The 19962-nt window shown below is 37.2% G+C and overlaps 1 protein-coding gene across 7 annotated transcripts in view; it reads right to left on the bottom strand.

Moving 5' to 3' along the window:
* Positions 1–19962, bottom strand: part of LOC113048087 (neuron navigator 3-like) — a 295342-nt gene that overhangs the window by 46596 nt on the left and 228784 nt on the right. For all 7 annotated transcript variants that reach the window (XM_026209608.1, XM_026209602.1, XM_026209606.1 and 4 more), the window contains 4 exons: positions 18532–18644; positions 11327–11435; positions 4365–4733; positions 3006–3137 (listed from right to left, as the gene is read on the bottom strand). In XM_026209608.1, the coding sequence (XP_026065393.1) occupies positions 3006–3137; positions 4365–4733; positions 11327–11435; positions 18532–18644 (723 nt within the window). The remainder of the gene's footprint in view (positions 1–3005; positions 3138–4364; positions 4734–11326; positions 11436–18531; positions 18645–19962) is intronic.

The following is a 19962-nucleotide window of genomic DNA, read 5'->3' on the forward strand; positions in this document are numbered from 1 at the left end:
AGTTGGTTTTGTTATGATCAGGGTTATTATTAGTTTAGTTCCCTTTCGAAAGGGAACTCCATGGTGCGTCCTCTAGAGGGTGCTTTGGGCACCCTGTCAGCATAACCGTGGCCTGAAGCATAAATGAAATAACGACAATGAACTTGACATTGGAAGGCGGAAGCTTATGACGTAAGCAAATGAGCGACTGCGGATATAAAAGGGCACTTGTAGAACACATCATCCTCTTTTTTGTCTTAAAGCCTTGTGTATGAAGCTCATATGAGTTTGACTCACGAGAGAGTAGGATGCGCTCACTGTGGAACTCGCGTAACTAGAGGTCTGTATTCGAGTTTTTGCCAGCGTTTGCATGAACGCGTTCGCCTCTCGGGTGAGTTGAACAAGCTTGCCCCGCTGTGAGATGTGATTCCATTGAGAATGCCTGATTCTTTTTGGAGAATTTAGCACCTCTCACCCATGTTTGGGGTCTCGCGGATGCCGACGCAGTTAATCAGGCCGATCACAGGGATTGTAGGCAGGGCATGGAAGGAATCTGATGAGGAATGCTTTTTCTTCCATAATTCCTTATATATATATAGCATAGGAACTGTGTATAATGTGGGTTATCTACATTATTGGTGAAGGAGGCTCCTGACTTGCTGTAAAAAAAAAAAAAAAAGTTGTTAGGCACTTGTTTGAGCCTCCTCATTCTATCAGCCCAGGTTGTGAAGCTCTCTGTCAGTTGTCCTGAGGGATTGCTAGGCTGAGATCACAGTTCACGGTGCTCTCAACAGAGCTCTGTGGAGCTGCTTAGACAGAACTATAAGTATGAAGGAGATTCACTACTGTGTCTAGCGTTTAGTAGTCAGGTCTCCTCTCGTTTTAGAGAGATGTTATGTTGAGACCTCCACTCTTAACTTGATTGACAGCCTTTATGTTGAGTCGATTTGGCCTCCTCTCGCTTGAGAGAGTCATTCTGCTGAGGCCTCCGTTCATCAGTGCTAGTTAGATAGCGTAATCAAGTGTTCGGCCTCTCGAGGCCGCTTTGATAAACCGCTACAAGTCTTCCTCTTATTAAGAGGGTGTTCTGGCGAAGCCTCCGCTCCACAGAGCTCCACCTAGGCAGTAGGAAGGAGTGTAGGCTCTTTTATTTGAGCCTCGCTAAGTGCCTCTGGCGTTAAGTGTAGCTATGTCTCCCCTCGGTTTAGAGAGTCATTATGCTGAGACCTCCACTCTTAGAACTTCAGACTCTGGTGGATGAGTTAGTCTATGATGTTTGGAGCTTGAGCCTGCCGTAAAGCCTAGCAGTTTTGCTGGTAGGGATGCTGTTCCTCAAGTCCTGCCTTGGGGAAACAGTTACCTAGGCACTTATCCTTCAGCATGGCAGCGTTGGTATACCGTTCCCAAAGCGCCATCTAGAAGACGCAGCGTGGAGTTCCCTTTCGAAAGGGAACGTCTCAGGTTACGCATGTAACCATGGTTCCCTGAGAATAGGGAACGAGACACTGTGTCTCTTTGCCAGGCTTCGGTATCATGCCTAGTGTTCCTGTAGCTCAATTGGTAGAGCACTGCACTATCAAGCGCAATGTTGGGGGTTCGATTCCCCGGGAACACATGATATGTAAACATTGATAGCCTGAATGCACTGTAAGTCACTTTGGATAAAAGCGTCTGCTAAATGCATAAATTAATTAAATTTTAATTTATGCCCGTGTCTCTTTAGACAAAAAAGGATGATGTGTTCTACAAGTGCCATTTTATATCCGCAGTCGCGCATTTGCTTACGTCATAAGTTTCCGGCTGCAAATGTCAAGTTCATTGTCATTATTTCATTCATGCTTCAGACACCGGTTATGCTGACAGCGTTCCCAAAGCACCCTCTAGAGGACGCAGCGTCTCGTTCAATATTCTCAGGGAACCATGATTACATGCGTAACCTGAGACGTTTTTAATTTAGTTAACTTTTTATTTTTATTTATTTTTTTTTATTTTTTTTTTAATAAATGTTAGCTAAATTCAATGACTTGCCAATGTCAATCATGTTGCTAAGAGAACATTTCTGAATTTTATTTAGATTTATATACTAACTAAAACTCAAACTGTAAGAAATAGGTATGAAATGTATGAAAATAGACATTAAGTATATAGACAAACATAAAAAAACCTACTAAAAATGAATATATATTACTAATACTTTAACTAAATACATAACATTATAAACAAGACCTATATTTCATTTAGTTCTCAGAATTACATCAAATTTTATAAGTACAACCCTAAACGTCTTGTAAACACTGTTGGTTGGTCACTATGGATGTGGGTCAAAAGGCTTGATATATAACTGAGTAGTTCATTGTACAGTTAACCTCTAAAGTGAACCAGACATTATGCTAAACTGCAACACTTATGTGAAACTAACCAATAGGTGAATCCTGTCAAAATATGCTTTGCATTTGAGTCTCAAAATATAAGATTTGTTTATATACAGATACTGAAAAGACGTTCTTATCTTCTAGTTTGACAGCAGACAAGATGCAGGTTACATGTAACTGACAGGCTGCTATGATACCGTCTGGACCTCATCAGTTACAGTCACATCCCAGTCATTCATCTCTGCTCTCAAACAGCACAGACAAAAGCAGGAAGAAACTCACTGATCACAGAATGGTGATATAAGGTCCATAAAACGCTGAATCTCATTCATCACCTGATCTGAACTCTGTTAAAGTGGTGTCAGAAATGGTGTCACATTGATATAAATCACTTGGATTAGAGTTTCTGCTAAAAAAATTCATGGTTCCCATAATCAAATGACACAGTGAAGGAGACCAGCAATGAAATGAGCTCCATTTTCTAACATTTTGCCAATATCCCAGAGTTATGGAAAATGTCACATATTCATTTAAATCTTGTCAGAGCTTCTTACTTTCTTAAATGAGATTTTCTCTCAACCTGTCAACACTTGGCTGTTTCATAGTCTGCCAAGAGACCTAAAACGAGTGGAAATCCATGACAGGAAGTCTTACCTGTCTTCCCCTTGCATCTCTTTGACCCCTTTCTGAATGACCTCTCGTGCAAGTGTCATCTCTGGTGGGCGTCCAACATTTCGAGAGTAGAGGTCGACATTCCGAGAGTAAAGACCCCCATCTGTGTGGTACCTTAAAGATTAAATAACAAATTTATAGTGAACTATTATCTGGGAGAATTTGTCATATGATTATATACGTGTGGTTTAATAAGTGAGGTTACATATGCATACATACACACATACATACATACATACAGCTTTCCACAGAAATATAAATGTAATTCCAGTTTTGAATGGCAACAGGGTGAAGAATTCCTTTTTTTTATGTAAATATATATATATATATATATATATATATATATATATATATATATATATATATATATATATATATATATATATATTAAAAATAATTAAAACAAATTAATTTCCATTGTGTTCGCATTCTTATTGTAATAAAACGAAAACTATTCAAATGATTATTATTATTATTATTTTTACTGAAATAAAGCTTAAATATAAATATAATATATAATAACTAAAAAACACAAATTTGAACAACTGACAAAATAAGTTTTAGTATTAAAATGACTAAAACTACAAATGAAATAAAAAATAAAGCTAAAAAGAAATATTAAAAACTAAATCTAAATGACCAAAACTTAAACTAAAATTAAAATAAAAACCTCAAAATATAAAAATGATACTAAAACAACACTGCTTTGTGCGTTTAAATGAGCACAATTTTAACTTACAATTTGTTAATGCTCTTAGGTGTGAGTCAGGGAGTTATAAACATGCCGCAGATGAGAGAGCACCAAAACCACAAATGTTCTGATAATTAGCATCTTACATCAGCTAATCGCTGTTTTAATCAGATGTACTGCCTGCAGGAGCTTTATTGTATTTATTAACATTCTCAAATCCATCACTTTCATGCAACTTTCTTCAGGTTCAAGTATCAATACTTCTGTTCCCGTGTGAGTCAGTCTTTCATAGACTTCATTTCTAGTGCTATTTTGCTTTCTCTGTCAATTCATCAGCGTAGAGACGGCAAGTGCAGAAGCAATAGCGCATCAAACACTGATGTATATGTGACCCTGAGCTATTTCTCCAAACACAGACACATGACGGCGTATGAGTGTTTCTCACCCACATATGGATACTGTGAGGCAGCTGTAACTGCTTCTCTGCTCTGATAGAATGCGTGTAAATGTTATTAATCAATCATCATTTTTTTTCAAAAAGCCTTACCAGTGCTTGATAATTCGATTGACCTGCTTAAACTAACTTCTTTTAGTTTAGTTTCTTCATGGTTTGTTATCCAACGTGGTTTTGTCATTTCATAGTTTCTTACCCACTGATATCATCTGCGTGCACATTCTTGAGGAGTATGTCACCATCGCTACCGTATCCGGTCATGTCCACCTCTGGCCCCGCCTCCGAAATCCCACCTTTCTCTCCCGGCTCTGACCCTCGAGCCCCTGAGGCGGCCGCTCTCCTCAGGGGGGCAGTGTATAACAACCTTGAGGGGTCACAATAGCGACCAGTGGTGCCGGCACTGGATCTGGGAGGTGTGTAGCTAGGGGCATCGCCGGCCTGAAGACGGGGGTTCGGCGCTTGGTTGAGACGCCAAGACATTGGGGAGGAGCGGCTCGAGAGGGCAGGGAGGCCACGACCATTCACTTCTGTAGTTACAGTGGTGTCGAATGTCGTCTCAAGGGTACTACAAAGAAAAAAAATAAAGGAAGAGGAAATTAGAGGAGAGAATTTGGCGGATTTAGGTTATTAGATCAATATTCTGCTTCCGAAAGAGCTGACTTGCGATATAAAGTCATAAATATCCAACACCTGTGCCAAGTTGTGGAGCGTGCTTGACAGTTTTGAGGACTATTCTGTACCCTGCAATGCAGCACTGTTTTTAAAGTAAAGTTTAGAGTTTAAAATATCCACCTACTTGCTTGAATATTTGTGCTGACTCAGACTTGTATGTTGAATACACAAATAATGTTGACTACTGAGTTGATTTGCTACAAAACAATGGTGCCCATGCCATGAGCAAAGAATTACACTACTGTTCAAAAGTTTGGGGTCTGTAGGATTTTTTTAAATACTTTAGAACAAGTATCTTATGTTCTCCCAAGTTGCATTTATTTGTGAAAAAAAACAAAAAAAACACATGAATAAATAACATTTTAAAGTATGTTCAAATAGAAAATATTTATTTTAAGTCTTAATTATATATCTATCTCTCTCTCTCTCTCTCTCTCTCTATATATATATATATATATATATATATATAATTAAGATTTAAAAATAAATATTTTCTATTTGAACATACTTTAAAATGTTATTTATTCATGTGTTGGCAAAGTTGAATTTTCAACAGTCATTACTTCAAGCTTCAGTGTCACATGATGAACAAGTTGTGTTGCCAAGTATTTTTGTGGAAACTGTGTTTTTGGTTAAGGATTCTTTGATGAAAAGAAAATTTTAAGAACAGCATTATTTGACATAGAAGACATTTGTAACATTATAAATGTATTAAGTCAATTTTGATCAATTTAATGCATCCTTGGCAAGTAAAAGTGTTTTTTTTTTTTTTTTTTTTTTTTACTTGCAAATTGTAGTACATTGAAGAGCGAATGCAACTGACATAAATAAGAATGCTAATTGACACAATTATATTGTAATGTTTTCAAACTGTATTATCACTAGATAATGCTACACATATCACTGGTATGAGACGACCCTTAGAAATGTAAAGCAACTATTTAAATTACATATTTGATATTTGTTAACTAAAATAAATAAAAGACGATTCTAATAAAAAAGACAAAGGAATAAAATGGTAAAGATACAAATAACATAAAAAAACACTCCTATTAAAAACTATAATAACTATGCTTTTTAATTAACTGATGCATACAGTAGCATCTTTGCAAGATCCTGCCCACAACAGATCCTTGATATGTCCATATTAGACCGAGTCTCGCTCCACAGCAGGTCTTCTATCTGTAGGTTGTGAATGTTTAGCGTGGTGTGAAGGACCCAGCTGAAGCAGAAAGGTTGCCAATGTGCCGGTGTTTGATTGCTACTCATCGTGTCATGTCTAATACACTTCAACTAGCAGCAGCCCGTCAACAAGCATGTTAGCGCGGGCACCACTTCAGTTTAACCTCCTGACCTTTGACTGCGTGACTATAAATGTGTGAACTGATATGTGCATAGGTGTCTCCACACATCACAAACTTGTTGATGCAGGAACGTGTGAGAAGAAAACAGCATACGGACTGATGCTTAATAATGACACACCCAAGATGACTGTCCAGCAACGGCTCTCTCTAGTGGTGAGATCAAGTCATATTACAAGGATACTTTTAATGGGTAGGCTTCATTTTGAATATTCAGCATTAAATATACTGTTCAAATTCATACATTTGAAATAGCCTGTTTAAACAATATCTACAAGCATAAAAAAATCCCTATGACAGTCAGTTGTTTGCATGAATATTATTGTCAATTAACTAATAAGTCATCAGCACCAAGGCAATGTTGGTCATATATTGATATCTTCAACATCAAATTCCATTCAGAATGAATCTCATTAGTGGTTTGCTAGCATGTAAGCTGGTTAACAAGGTCCTATGGAAGAAATACATTATCAAGTACTGTGAAAAAGTGAGCTACAGCAGTTATAGACCAAACATACAGTACATGTAATGAATTGCACTGAACGATCCAAGGGTCTCATTTACAGAAACAGCTTTCGTGCCTATTGTTATTCTGCTGCGCTAGGTGTATTTGAAAGGGTGGCCACCAGTGCTAAGTGTGGCTATTAAAGCTTGTTCTGTAATGCTCCTGTTATGAAATACACCAGAGACTTGTGACTCAGCTGCAGTGGAGGTTGAATAACAACCCAGTGATGGTCGCACACATGACTGACCAGTGTTTTTGAATAGATAGGACACAAACACAAATATCTGAGCAGTAATGTTGAATTTTGCAGTCTGAACACAACACAGTTGATTTATGGAATTGGAGGTATTTATGGTGCCAATATGTAGACAAGACAGATAAGAATCAAAAGCATGCATGCATATACGATTAAAAAAAAGAAAAGAAGAAGGGGACTTTGGGTGCACTGTAAAAAAAATATTTTGCATGATTTGTAAATAAACATTACTTTAGTATGTTTTCAGAAATACCATTGTTAATTCAAAGTTTTACGTGCCATTTATTTGTTATTATGTGAAAATTACTTAAATTTTTTACTTTTTTTATTTTTTGTGTAGTACAGACAGAAATAGATTTGATGGATTCATGCAAGAGGATGAATAAAGTTTGTACAGTAACGCATCTTTAACATTAAGTTATGCATTAATGCATTAATATTTTTACAGCACTATTCTGGGCCATTATTTATTCATAAATATACTATTGTTTGTTGTACAGTAAACGAATGTTCATTCAAAATACGTCAAATAGTGTTGTTATCATTAACTTAAACGAAAACTTGCTTATTAATAAAATAAAATATTATTATAGGAAAAAACTAACTTGAAAAATAAAAATAAAACAAATTTCAAAAGTTGTCTTGGCAGCTAACTGAAAGCGTTAATGTAAGTACTTAAATAACTACAACTAAAACAAACAACAAACTTAATAGACATGTTTAAAAATAATACAAATCATCAAAGCATATGTAATCACTAAAACTAAAATTACAACTGAAAATATTAAAAAGCTAATTCTAAATATTAATAAATGCTATCATAGTACATGAATAATACTAAAAAGAACACTGATTTATAGAGTTTAAAATATTATAAAACAAATTCATACATATTATCAAAGTACTTGAATAATGTTAATTCAAAATGCATTCAACTCAAGAAGCAAAATGTAAGAATGTAGAGACACCAACATCATTGATTGGTGTGTATTAACAGGTCTTCAAACTGTGTGGATTGTATTTAGAAGCAAAAATTTGGTCAGGTTTAAAGACTGTATTCACTGCCCTCTGGTCACCCAGCATTTCCTAAAAGTGGTTCCAGAACTGTGTAATGTGAGCATACCTGCAGTACTGTATTATATACTGCTCCCAGTAGTGTTGAACAAAGAACCCTGAACAACCAAGAAACAATGACTTCCTTTTCATCTACAAATCAAAGTCAACAGGAAGCGTGTGAGCTGAGGTTTATGGCTTGCTAATAAGATAAATCATGTATCTGGAGTTAGTTAACGTCACTGGATGCAGGACATTTGGGGTAAGTTGCTCTGACTAATCTATTGATCTCCCGGATCACCCTGTGGCCCAGTCACCAGTGTTTATCTCCCTCTCTAATGTCACTCCTCATGACAGCTGACAGTTCCACTATATATATTCCTGATGTCTCGTCTTCTCGACAACACCCGTCTCTTAGCAACATGCTAGTGCTATTGGGAAATGGTAAGACTGCAGCGTTTTTCTGAATTTGCCATCCTCCACTGCTATCCCTTGAATGGACACACAACAAGGAACACAACAGAACACTTACAGAAGCCACTGGTGGAAAACAGCTAGAGCTTATTTCAACATCAGTGGAAATTAGAAAAATGTTCTACAGGGAGTATTACAGGAAGATAGGGAGGTGCTGATCAGGTACATATGTAATCAATTATGGCTTATGATAGTTTGTAATCTTCTACAAAATTTTTGAGATACACATGTACAGTACATATAATGGTAAACAAGCTCATATTACATATAATGTAACAAGCTCTAGCTGGATAAATCTGCCAACATTTCAAACAGTTTGACTCACGCAATTATTATTATTATTATTTTTTGTCAATTTATAATGCATAAATATTTTTGTGAAGTTTGTAAAATAAGTGTTTAGTCAATTTTAGCAATTTCATACACATCTTTTTCGTCATCACTGGACTGCATTATGTATATAATGAATCTTTTTATTTTAAATCTGGAAATAAATACAAATATTTTTTTGTTAAAGTCATGGGAGTACAATAAAGAAGAAATGTATTTATAGTAGACTGCTGGAGATAATATATTTTACAATACAGATGAATAATAAGAATATTTAAAGGCAGAGGTTGTAGGACTTGCCACGAGAGGGCGCACTACCAAAACAATAACAATCACGTGGTTTGATGACGCTAAGAAGGAGCATGGAATGATGGCATTTCTTGTCTTCTACCCAACCGCTGACGGCCATCAATCAGACGGAAAGATAAATCATGGATTTAACGCGAGTTCAATGATTTGCGAGAGTAGATTACATACAAAGTCAATGCAAAGACGCGATCAGACTATGGATCAGATGCGATGCCCTTTGTTTGGCGTGTATGCCCCATAATACTAATCTTGTTGATCGTTATAATAGCATACGTTTTCTGTAAAGATACGAATCAAAACCACTCACCGGTCGAGTAAAACACAAGCGAGATCAGCATCTCTTTCTAGTAGCGAAGCTACTTCCGCTTTTGTCCACGAGACTGTTGTCATGTCGTTTCTACGTCAGTAAAGGCAGTAACAAAGGGTAACTAACGTCAATGACAGTGTCACTGTTTAGAATGGGAATTTTCTCATGATTTGCAAGTAGTTGAAAACATTAGAGATATTGTTAGTAATCAGATGGACAAAATATATAACACTAGCCTAGTGGTTTTTCGATATTTTACTGCAAATATCTTACAAATTGTACCTTTAAGATAATATGTAATTAATCATAAAAAGATAATCAAAAACTAAAATATTTAACTTATGCTGCCTTTATAGTAACTACTTTCATTGAGTCAACATTTTTTAAATCCCCTTGACATTCTTGACTTTAATTCCAGAGGGATTTGTATTTTCTTTGAGATGCTGTGTTGACCTTGAAGAATATATATATATATATATATATATATATATATATATATATATATATATATATATATATATATATATATATATATATATATATATATATATATATATATATATATAATTTTTCTAACAATCAATACAAAATGTAATCTCTGAGAATCTTCAAAATATGAAAACAGACTAAGATCAATAGAGCTGTGTGGTGTTCCCAACACAGCACTATATATGTGTGGGAAGAAGATTCTGAAAGGACACTTACACTCTATAATCTTTCAGAAAATATACCATATGGTATGTTTGGGGATGAATGGAAGTCAATTTTAAAAGCTCCTGCTAGAATCCAACGTATGTGTAATGGAATCCACATAGTGAGCCAATGTCTCAGAAAACCACAGGTCAACTTCCTGATAACCAAACAGTGTAACGAAGGTGACTTGTATGGAGATCTACTGTACAATTAAAAGAGTCCTGGCTGGATCGCTAGATTTTTTCCATGTGTGCAACCCTGTCGTATGTTAGAAAACATATTCTCCTGAATTGGTCTGTTTAGTTGGTCACAGGGTAGAATAGCTTTTGCTTATCTTCATTCATTGTGAGCACAGCTTGACAGCTATGTCAACAATATATATCTGACCATTATGAACACCAAGAGTTGGAGTTTTTTGATTCATGGGCTCTTAAATGGTTAGCTTTATAGCGAGGGAATGTGAGGAAGTCTCTAACTCCTTTCTGGCTCCTTTTAAGAGGCAATGTGCTATGAAAAAAAAACAAAAAGGCCAAGCATTGATTTCCAAAGAAGATGCTCCCCGTGAGGGAAAGAGAGAGAGAGAGGGCCGACACCATCTGTCATGTCAGAGCGCTGCCTCTGAACCACTATCCTGTGAAATTATGTCCACATTGTGAGTGAGATAAAGAGGGAGGTGCCGAAATAGGCCATTCCAGAGTTGGATAAATGTGGTTACTCTTATGTATTTTCTGCAGTAATTGGGTGTTTGGGAATTTGGGTTGATAAATTCAACAAAAATGAAAGCATTTTTCATTTCACAATGAGATTGGTGAGAGTCTTTGTTAGCAAAGATGTTGGCACAGTGAGGGTTTGCATTGTTTGTGAATGCCAAACTGAGCTCTGTCTTTAAAAATATTAAATTGGCAAAAGACACCTAATTTTTTGAAAGTGCAGCTGTCACTGTTTTGGAGCTAATTAACTTTCTTTTCATGATGTTTTACTCAACTACTATATATATATATATATATTTATATATGGATAAGACAATCCCAGAACACATTGCAACTACTCATTGCAAAAAGCTTCACAAGTAAGATCATGCTTCATCTAAATTTTGATGGTCCATCAGATAAACTAGAACTAAACCAGCTCAAACTTGCCTGGATATTTGTTTTTGCTGTTTTTTTCCTTCTGTGCATTACAATGACCCAACACTCACCTGTGGCTAATCTGTGTCCCACGTAAACTAGACATGGTTTCTTCAAGATTCTGTCTCAGATCTGCAATGTTCTTCACTGTACGCATCCGTCTTGTTTCTGGATCCTCCCCTGATGGACAGAGAGAAGAAAACATAGGTTACTGACCCTGTTACAGGTGCCAAGTCACTTGCTAGTAAATAGTCCGGAAGACTGGGCATTTGATCCAGTCAAATGTGCTGCGACCAGTGGTTATGAAGCGGAGGGTGTCTGCTCTTGCATGTAAGCTCAGACGCTGAAGTTACAGCTTGCTGTGCAGCTGATGGGATAAAGGGACAGATTTCACAGTCATCATTTTTTCTGTGAAGCACAGAGTAATCCATGCGCTATGACACCCATTCTTAACCCCTAAGCCTGGCTCAAAGTTTGGCTGGAGCAAGATTTGCTCATAAAGCAGAAATTTGTCAATTTTAAACAGACTTAATCTAACAGAGTTGTTTTCTAAACAAAAGCAGAGGTATGAACTCATAATAGATTCATCAATAGAATATTATTTGGATCTGTTCCCCCATAAAGATTAATTCCGAGAACCTTGTCTTCAGCTTTATTGTTAGTGACTAATGAGTGCCTTTTTGTGTGAGACATTGAGTCATTCATTTAATTGATTCATTTAAACATCTGCTTTGAGATGCAAAGTAGACACCAGAAATGTTGTTTTGCCACAAATTACAACAAAATATATCTTTTGTTTCTATAAATTAAATTAATATAAATTAAAATACATTGTAAAAACACCTTTACAAAGCAAAAAACAAAATAAAATAATAATAATAATAAAAATTATGTCAATAATGTTCTTTACAAAGCAAGAAAGCTGATTTGAATATGATTTGTTTGCTTAAAAGAGTTGTTCATGAAAACAACACTAGAGCACAGGCTCTAGATCTGCAGAGGTTCAGTAAAGTGCTTTCTTTACATTGAACTCAATGAATAAAGACACTCATAGAGACACTGATAAAGGCTGATGATGGCAGTAGGTGGTCTAACAGCAGGTTTGCAGGGTTCTCACATCCCATCAGAGACCTGTTTATTTGATCCAATCATATCTGGTATTACAGACTCCTCCTGAATATATAACACCATGTTAATGGCATGGCCTATGATATAAAACACGAATTAATAGAAAAAAAAATCTATCGCATAGTATATTTGTGCACTGATCTTAAGTGTGTTGCTTGTGTGTTGCAGTGAAACTCTCATATGTGGCCATTCATTTCTTTGTATTTTTTTATTTATTTAATGCTCTTTTTTCATATTTACTTTCACAATTCGCATTAATTTTAAAATAGATTTTAAATGTGACATTTTTGAACATTTTAATGAAATGTATAGAAGCCTTCAGCTAAAAAAAATAAAAATAAGAAAGAAAGAAAAATAAGAGAAATATAAAAGGTGATTCCCATCTGAACCATGATGAATCACATTAAGATTTACACCTAGAACTATTTCCAACAGCGTTTCTCACTTGTGAAATACTTCAAGGTCAAAGCTTATTTTTCTTCTGTGTAAGTAAACGCTTCTACATGTTGAGTGAGAGCATGTCTGTGCTGCTGCTGAAAGAACTGGACAAGTCAGAGTCAAATCAATGTTTTTTTTATTTTTTAAGGTAAACTGTCTGACAAACAGAAACAATTATGCAATTAATCCTGTCTCAAGGCGTCTGAGTGGAAGATGTGTCTGAGAGTGCATAAGATTGATGAAGAGCACAACCAAGTGTGAGAGTGTCATGATGACTAACCACCAATCCAAGGCCAGAATGAGAGGGAGAAAAAAAGTTGAGAAATGTGTCTTGAGGCTGTTTTATATTCTTATCAGACACAATTTGCAATGGATGCATTATAATATTCAGTTTTAGATGGCTAAACTGCAATCTAAAGATGTTCATGGTATAAGAAAGTACAAGATGTCTGTTTTCATATGTATATAGAGCATTATAATCCTCACAGCAGATGATTGAATTTGTTTCAAAATTTGACTGCAGAGGGAGTAACATCAACAAGTTAGCAACATAAGATCTCAAAAATGACTTTTTCAGCTACCATGCCAAAATCCTCTTTGAAAGGTTACATCTTAAAATCATATCGCACCAAATATTAAATATAAAATGTCAACCTAACAGAAAAACAAAAACAAAAAACATTTAAACTCACAATTTAACTATTTGACCGTCCTGATCCCTACAGCAAAGAATAGCACTGCCCTGGAGCACAAACAAACACATATGGAGTCACTATGAATGTATCAGGGCCTCTTTTACCCAGAAGGCTTTGTTTTATAGGCTTGCAATGGACCATTCAGCCAAACTGTGTAAGGCAAGGCATTTATCTTCCCTTAAATCTCACATATAGAGCTACAGAGCCATTTAAACATAGCAGGTGCATGGCTATTCTCACTGCATGTGAATGCTGGATACAGACAAACAATACAAGCTTCTGAAACAGATTTTTGAAAATCAAGAGATCTCTGGGTGGCATAATGTGCACTTCTTGCCCTCTGGGTGAGCAGACACATTTCTGCAAGCACCACTTGAGCCTGTCAACAGCAAAGGAGGGCGTGAGGACACACCGCTGGCTATGTCTGATCAGATGGTAGCTGAGAGTTTCCACTGATTTAACCTCATTGTGGCAGTGTGAAAACTAACCTCAGAGTCTACAGCTTCAAACCTCAACATCAGACCCTACTGACTTTCACTGTATTGCCAAAAAGCACTGAATTTCTCTAAAAAGCATCTTCGTTTGTGTTTCACAGAAGATGAAATACACAGAGGGCTGGAATGAAAAGAGGGTAAGTGATTTTCAGACCAAATGTTCATTTTTAGGTGACCTATCCCTTTAAGCATTAGTAATAGTTATACTGACGACAAAAAAAAAAAAAAAAAATGAAATAGCATTTAAAACATTTCCTTAAAATGGTGTGTGAAAATGCTGTGTGAAAGAATGCTGCTACAGGGAACTGAATTACTTCAGTAATATGAGGTGGTGGGCTTGTGAACAAATAGCCCCGTGGTTGACGGTTAACACTAGATGGACTGGGAATACAAGCATTGATCACACCGACAGGAGGGTAAATAGAGCTATTGATCAGAGCAGCAGACATCATGGCAGCACCTCAATAGCCGGCAGGTGAATCTGGCTTCCAAATGTTCTTCTATAGCACAATTAGAGCACCATAATTCAACCAGACACCCCCCAGAAACATTTCTCACGCAATTACACACACACTCGACCCAGAGTTCAAGAATAAAAATGATCACGACAACAGCAAGGCACAATAAGCTACTGATGCGTTTGAGTGACACTTACGGCGTGCCTGTGGGTTCAAAACCTGCTCCAGGTCTCCCAACATAGTGAGTATAACCTCTTTATCCAGCTGTGCCTGCTCCTCCCTGGCACTCTCAAGCTCCCAGTCTCCTCCAGTGCCCGCCGGACCTGCTCCGGGGTCCTCACCCGATTTTCTACAGCTGTCCGCTTTCTCCACCAGCTCGGGCCGCTGGTGCTGATGTGCAGGTGCCATCCGGTTGGACTTACAACCCCAGGGCACAGGTATAAGGGAGTGTTCGGATTGGGAAAGCACCTTGGTGAGGGACAGCGAGAGTGACCGAGCTCGGGTGCTGCTGTCGGGATGTCTACGGGCGCTACCTCTGCCATGTTGGGGCGAGGGCGACGGAGACGATGTCCCGGAGGCTGACGAAGGTGGGCATGGTGGTTCATCCAAGTCAAAGGCATAAACCCTCTGCTCCCCATCGCTAAGCAGCACGAGATTGCCAAGAGAACGTTGCTTGCGGAGGTTTAAGTTGTCCCGGAGAGGCAATGGTGACTTGCAAGGCGGGCTACCGCCCTGGAACACAGAAAACTCGGCTCCTCGCTTCATATTTTCACACGTTCTTTAGGATCCCTCAACACTTTTTTGTCCTTATCTTGAAGCTAGTTCCTCCTCACATGATCTGTGAGCTTCAGGTGGCTGCTGGCACACGCTCAGTCGCAAAGCTGCCCCTTGCTCCATGGAGCTTCAAATATTATCCTGCCCACACACATGCTCGCTCTCCGCAGCCAATAACCAGCATCCAGGTGAATGCATTGAGAGCACGCTCCTCCTGTCTTCCTCTTCTCTTTCTCTTCTAACACTTCTTTCCTTCAGTTCAGCACGGATGATCGTGTGAAGCAGATCTGCACCAGATCACGGTTATATTGTGATACACGCCCTTCACAGCATCTCTCCCTCTTCCTGTTTCTCTTTCAGCGACCGAAGACTCTTCACACACTCTGTCTATTAATTACCGGCTAGAGCAAGCGCATGTGGTTTGCTCCAAGGGACAGCAGCAGAGACTGAGTGTGTGTGTGTGTGCATTCTCAGACACAAGCTCAGGGTCCGCCTGCTCCTTTTAACATGCTGTGAGCTGCTTCATTCTCTTCATCTATCGCCCTCTTTCTTCTCTGTTTCTCTTTGCAGCAATGATGGCTAGTTTCCCGTTGCTGTTAGCTACCAATTCAGCACACACCTTGTGTGTGTGTATGAGAGAGAGAGAGAGAGAGAGAGAGAGAGAGAAAAAGAGAGAGAGGTGGGAAAAATGTAAGACAAAACTGGCTGTGATCTCTTCTTTAGACTCTTCATACTGGAGAAAGGTGTTAAGATGATACATTTAAGTTATGCAAAAAAGCTAAATTATGATAATGTATAATAAGATATATCCCAAAATAAGTATTTTCAACTTTAAGCAATCAGGGGCCCTATCATACACCCGGCGCAATGCGACGTAAGGCGTAGCACAAGTTTAATTAGCAAATGCATTTGCGCCCATTTGTGCGCGCTGGTCTAAATAAGAGGTTTGTTGTGCATTGCTATTTTAAGGAGCTGAAAATAGACTGTGCCAACTCAAACCTGGTCTGAAGTCTAAAGTCAATGGTGCAATATTTGTTTGTTATTTAAAGAGCGCGTTGGTAGAAAATGCGTCTCTGGGCAGGTCCACAGTGCGCGTTGACATTGCTTATTACACACAGGGATGCGCATCACAAAAACATGCCAAATATTAAAAACAAAAGGATTACAGTGTAAAATAATATTATTGTGTAGGCTACATAAATAAAAAAATGTAATGATGGATAGTCATTGCGTGTATTAGAATTAGGCTACCTATTTGCAATTCATCCTATTACTACTTATAATTATGAATTAAACTGGCAAATTAATTAAACAATTGTGCCAATGCACACACATATATATTAACAGACTCATCGCGTGGAGCTATTTGAAAGCCTGCATCCAACGCAGACGACTGAAAGATTGACTGGCCACTTAACAGGTAATTTCAGCAAAACATCACTCGCTGAACTCCTCAGTTTAATCAAGGTGTTTAATAAGTCAGTGTATTTCTATTATGGTACGTATTACGTATTACGAGGACAAAGTCACTGCTACTTCATCCCACGAATTCTTCACCTCGGGACGCTTTGGTGAATTCCTGCTTGTCCCATAGATGATCTGCTCATGTGCTTTAACTTCATGCACAAGCAGATCGGTTTCTTTGCTTGAGAAGCATTCAAGTTCCTCCATGTAAATAGCGATCTGCTATGGCGCGAGCACATCTCGCTCTTAAAGGGAATGGGAGATGACACTCTGTTTGGTTTATTGAACATTACGCCAATTACTTTTTAAGAGAATAGGGACAACTCATTCCAAAAATGAGCTCCGGCGCACGGACCATTTTTCCATCGTTATAATAGCAAAAGTGGATTTGGACACGCCCTGAGTGCACCGTGCACTTTACACTTTGCGTTTAGATCATTAAAATAGGGCCACAGGATTTCAATCAAAACAAGGACCCCAAATATAAAAATCTAGATTTTAACAATCTAGATCTAGATTTTAATTGTGTAATATTTCGGAATTAAACTGATATTTTTTCTGTTTTTGTAAACATTCCATCACTGAGCTAATAGGGTACACATAGCAGAGATGCTTATCCAAACTTCCAGACAATTCAGCAAATAAATGTCTACATTTCTTGCAATACTACCCCCACTAACCAGCCTTCTAAATGTGCTAAAACAGAACAGGTACATGCAGAGATTTTGTTTATGTACTTGCTTGGAGTGGAACATATTTTACAACCGGGCGGACCCCACAATGCCCTTCAACAGGAAGTGAGTTCTGAGGCTAACGTCTATAAGAACTCCATATGAAGGTTTCCCTGACCACATTACTGCCCAAACCACAGCATTTCAAACATGACCAGACGTTCCCAAACTCTAACAATGCAATGCAAAACACACAACAAATGTCTGACCATGAGTCATGATGTTATTGCTGCGTCTAGATCCACTTGCAGACAACAATGTCCCTCAGCTTCAAAATGACCACAGCTGGGCTGCATTCTCATTGACGTGCAAACACTGACCACATTGTGTCTGCAGTTTATTCACTTTAATTTGACATTCCAGGCATTTTTGTGCAAGCTGGAGCACTAATTCATATCTCATTAAAGAAGAGTTGGCTGGTTTGAGGAACAATTTTCGAGTCTAATTTGTTTTTAGCTGTTTTAGATTGTTAATTATGAACAAAATGTATTAAAGTAACAAACAGGGAACCTCAGGGAAACAACAAGATGATCAGATCCCAACCTGATTAAAACTAATATTAATGAATAAATGAAATAAACCAAGAGCATTTGCAGAGGGATATAACGAGAGTGTCTGTGCTGATAAATATGCACACAGGAAATGAACGACTAGGACTGCATGTCATAGTGCACCCTGCAATTACAGAAACTGCAGCACAGGTAAATGCAGTATTTGGGCACGATTTGCATTTATTTCTCACAGTTGCTCGCCGACTGGTTGTTAAGAGAAGTGTGCAAGCAGAGCCTGATCCCCAGGCAACTATCTTCAGCTAATCAGCTGTCACATCACGGTCCCACACACAGAGAAATACACACAAGCACAAATAAACAACACATTCTGCAGCCTGGCCTCCCAAACAAGGTCAGCCTTTGTCCACCTGTCATATCTGACCTTTTCTTGCTGCGATAGCAACATGGAATTAGTGGCCTGCAGAGAGAATCTGTGCCTGTGTTTTGGCTTCTGTGTGTGTGTGTTGGGCTTGTGCCACTCTCTTATGTCTGACTGTGTGTAGGTGTACAAGTGTACATGTGGCAGTACTCATCCTACTGTACCTGAGATCTCCTCCAGGCACTGTTTGGCGGTCTTGCTGTAGACCAAGTCTTTTGTGGGACTGAGGCAAGGTTCAGGGGGGACAACAGTTGTGCAGTCGTTCTCTGAATATGTCCTGAGTGAAGCAAAAGAAAAAATTACTCAGCATTTTACACAGAGTAGATTTTTTTTGCATGCATACAGTCAACATGAATTTTGCATTAGATCAATCCAAGTTCCATTTATTTTAAAAGACAAAAAAAAAGTATCTATGCACTTTTAATTTTAGTAACATTAATATACTATAACAGAATTTGATTATAGTTTGAACAAGACTCTTTTTTTTTAATTTTCTGTTTTAATTTAAAATTTTGTTCGTTTCATAATTTTGCTGTTGTTTTTGTTATTTCAATTAGATTTTTTTTATATGTCTATATAGTTTATTTTAAGTAATTTTTTTTTTTATTTAGTTATGTTAGTATTTCAATTTAAACAAAGCAACAAGAACAAAAAAAGTATAGATATTAGGGGTGCAGAATAAATATCGGCCGATAATTAATAAATAAACAGAAAGGAAGAGGGCTTAAACTTTCAGAGCTGAATGAACTCATTAAGTGATGAAACTGCATAAAAGACGTATTCAAGAGAAGGTCAACTAAAATGTTTTATATTAAAAATCTTTTTAATATAATTTTCAAGCAACTTCACTGAAGCTGAGAGTGCTGATGTGAGGAGGGGCAGTGGATGGTTGGTCAACCCACTGTTCTCCATGCCAGTGGATGAAAAATACAAAAGCTTCCAAACCCATGTGAGCTACCCAACTAGACATCATTTTTTAGGAAACATCACTCCAAAAATAAAGACTTAAACAGAAGCCTGCAAAATTAGACAGCAAGTAAATCCTAGAATTTATTGTGGACATTGAAAATATTCTAATGTTTAATGTAAATAATATTTCATTTAATACAGAAAAATACTGAATAACCTGATAAATCATTAATTTATATGTAATAAATAAATACATAAAACTAATTTTTAAATAATGGCAATGGCAAACACTACTATTGTAATTTATTTATACATTTATTTGTATGTTTACTTTTATTCAACAAAGACACATTAAATTGGTCAGTGCCAGTAATATAATATCACAAAAGATAAACTGCTGAAAATTTGTCAAGTTTGCCATCACAGGAATAAATTACATTTTAAAATATATTCAGATTGAAATGGTTATTTTAAATTGTAATAATAATATCACAATATTGTCATTTCTACTATATTTTTAATCAGATATGTGACCCTGGAGCACAAAACCAGTTTTAAGTCACTGGGGTTTATTTTTAGCAATAGCCAAAAACATTGTATGGGTCAAAATTATACATTTTTCTTTTATGCCCAAAATCATTAGGATATTAAGTAAATATCATATTCCATTAAGCTATTTTCTAAAT

This window comes from Carassius auratus, chromosome 29 (genome assembly GCF_003368295.1).
Source record: "Carassius auratus strain Wakin chromosome 29, ASM336829v1, whole genome shotgun sequence".
NCBI lineage: Eukaryota > Metazoa > Chordata > Actinopteri > Cypriniformes > Cyprinidae > Carassius > Carassius auratus.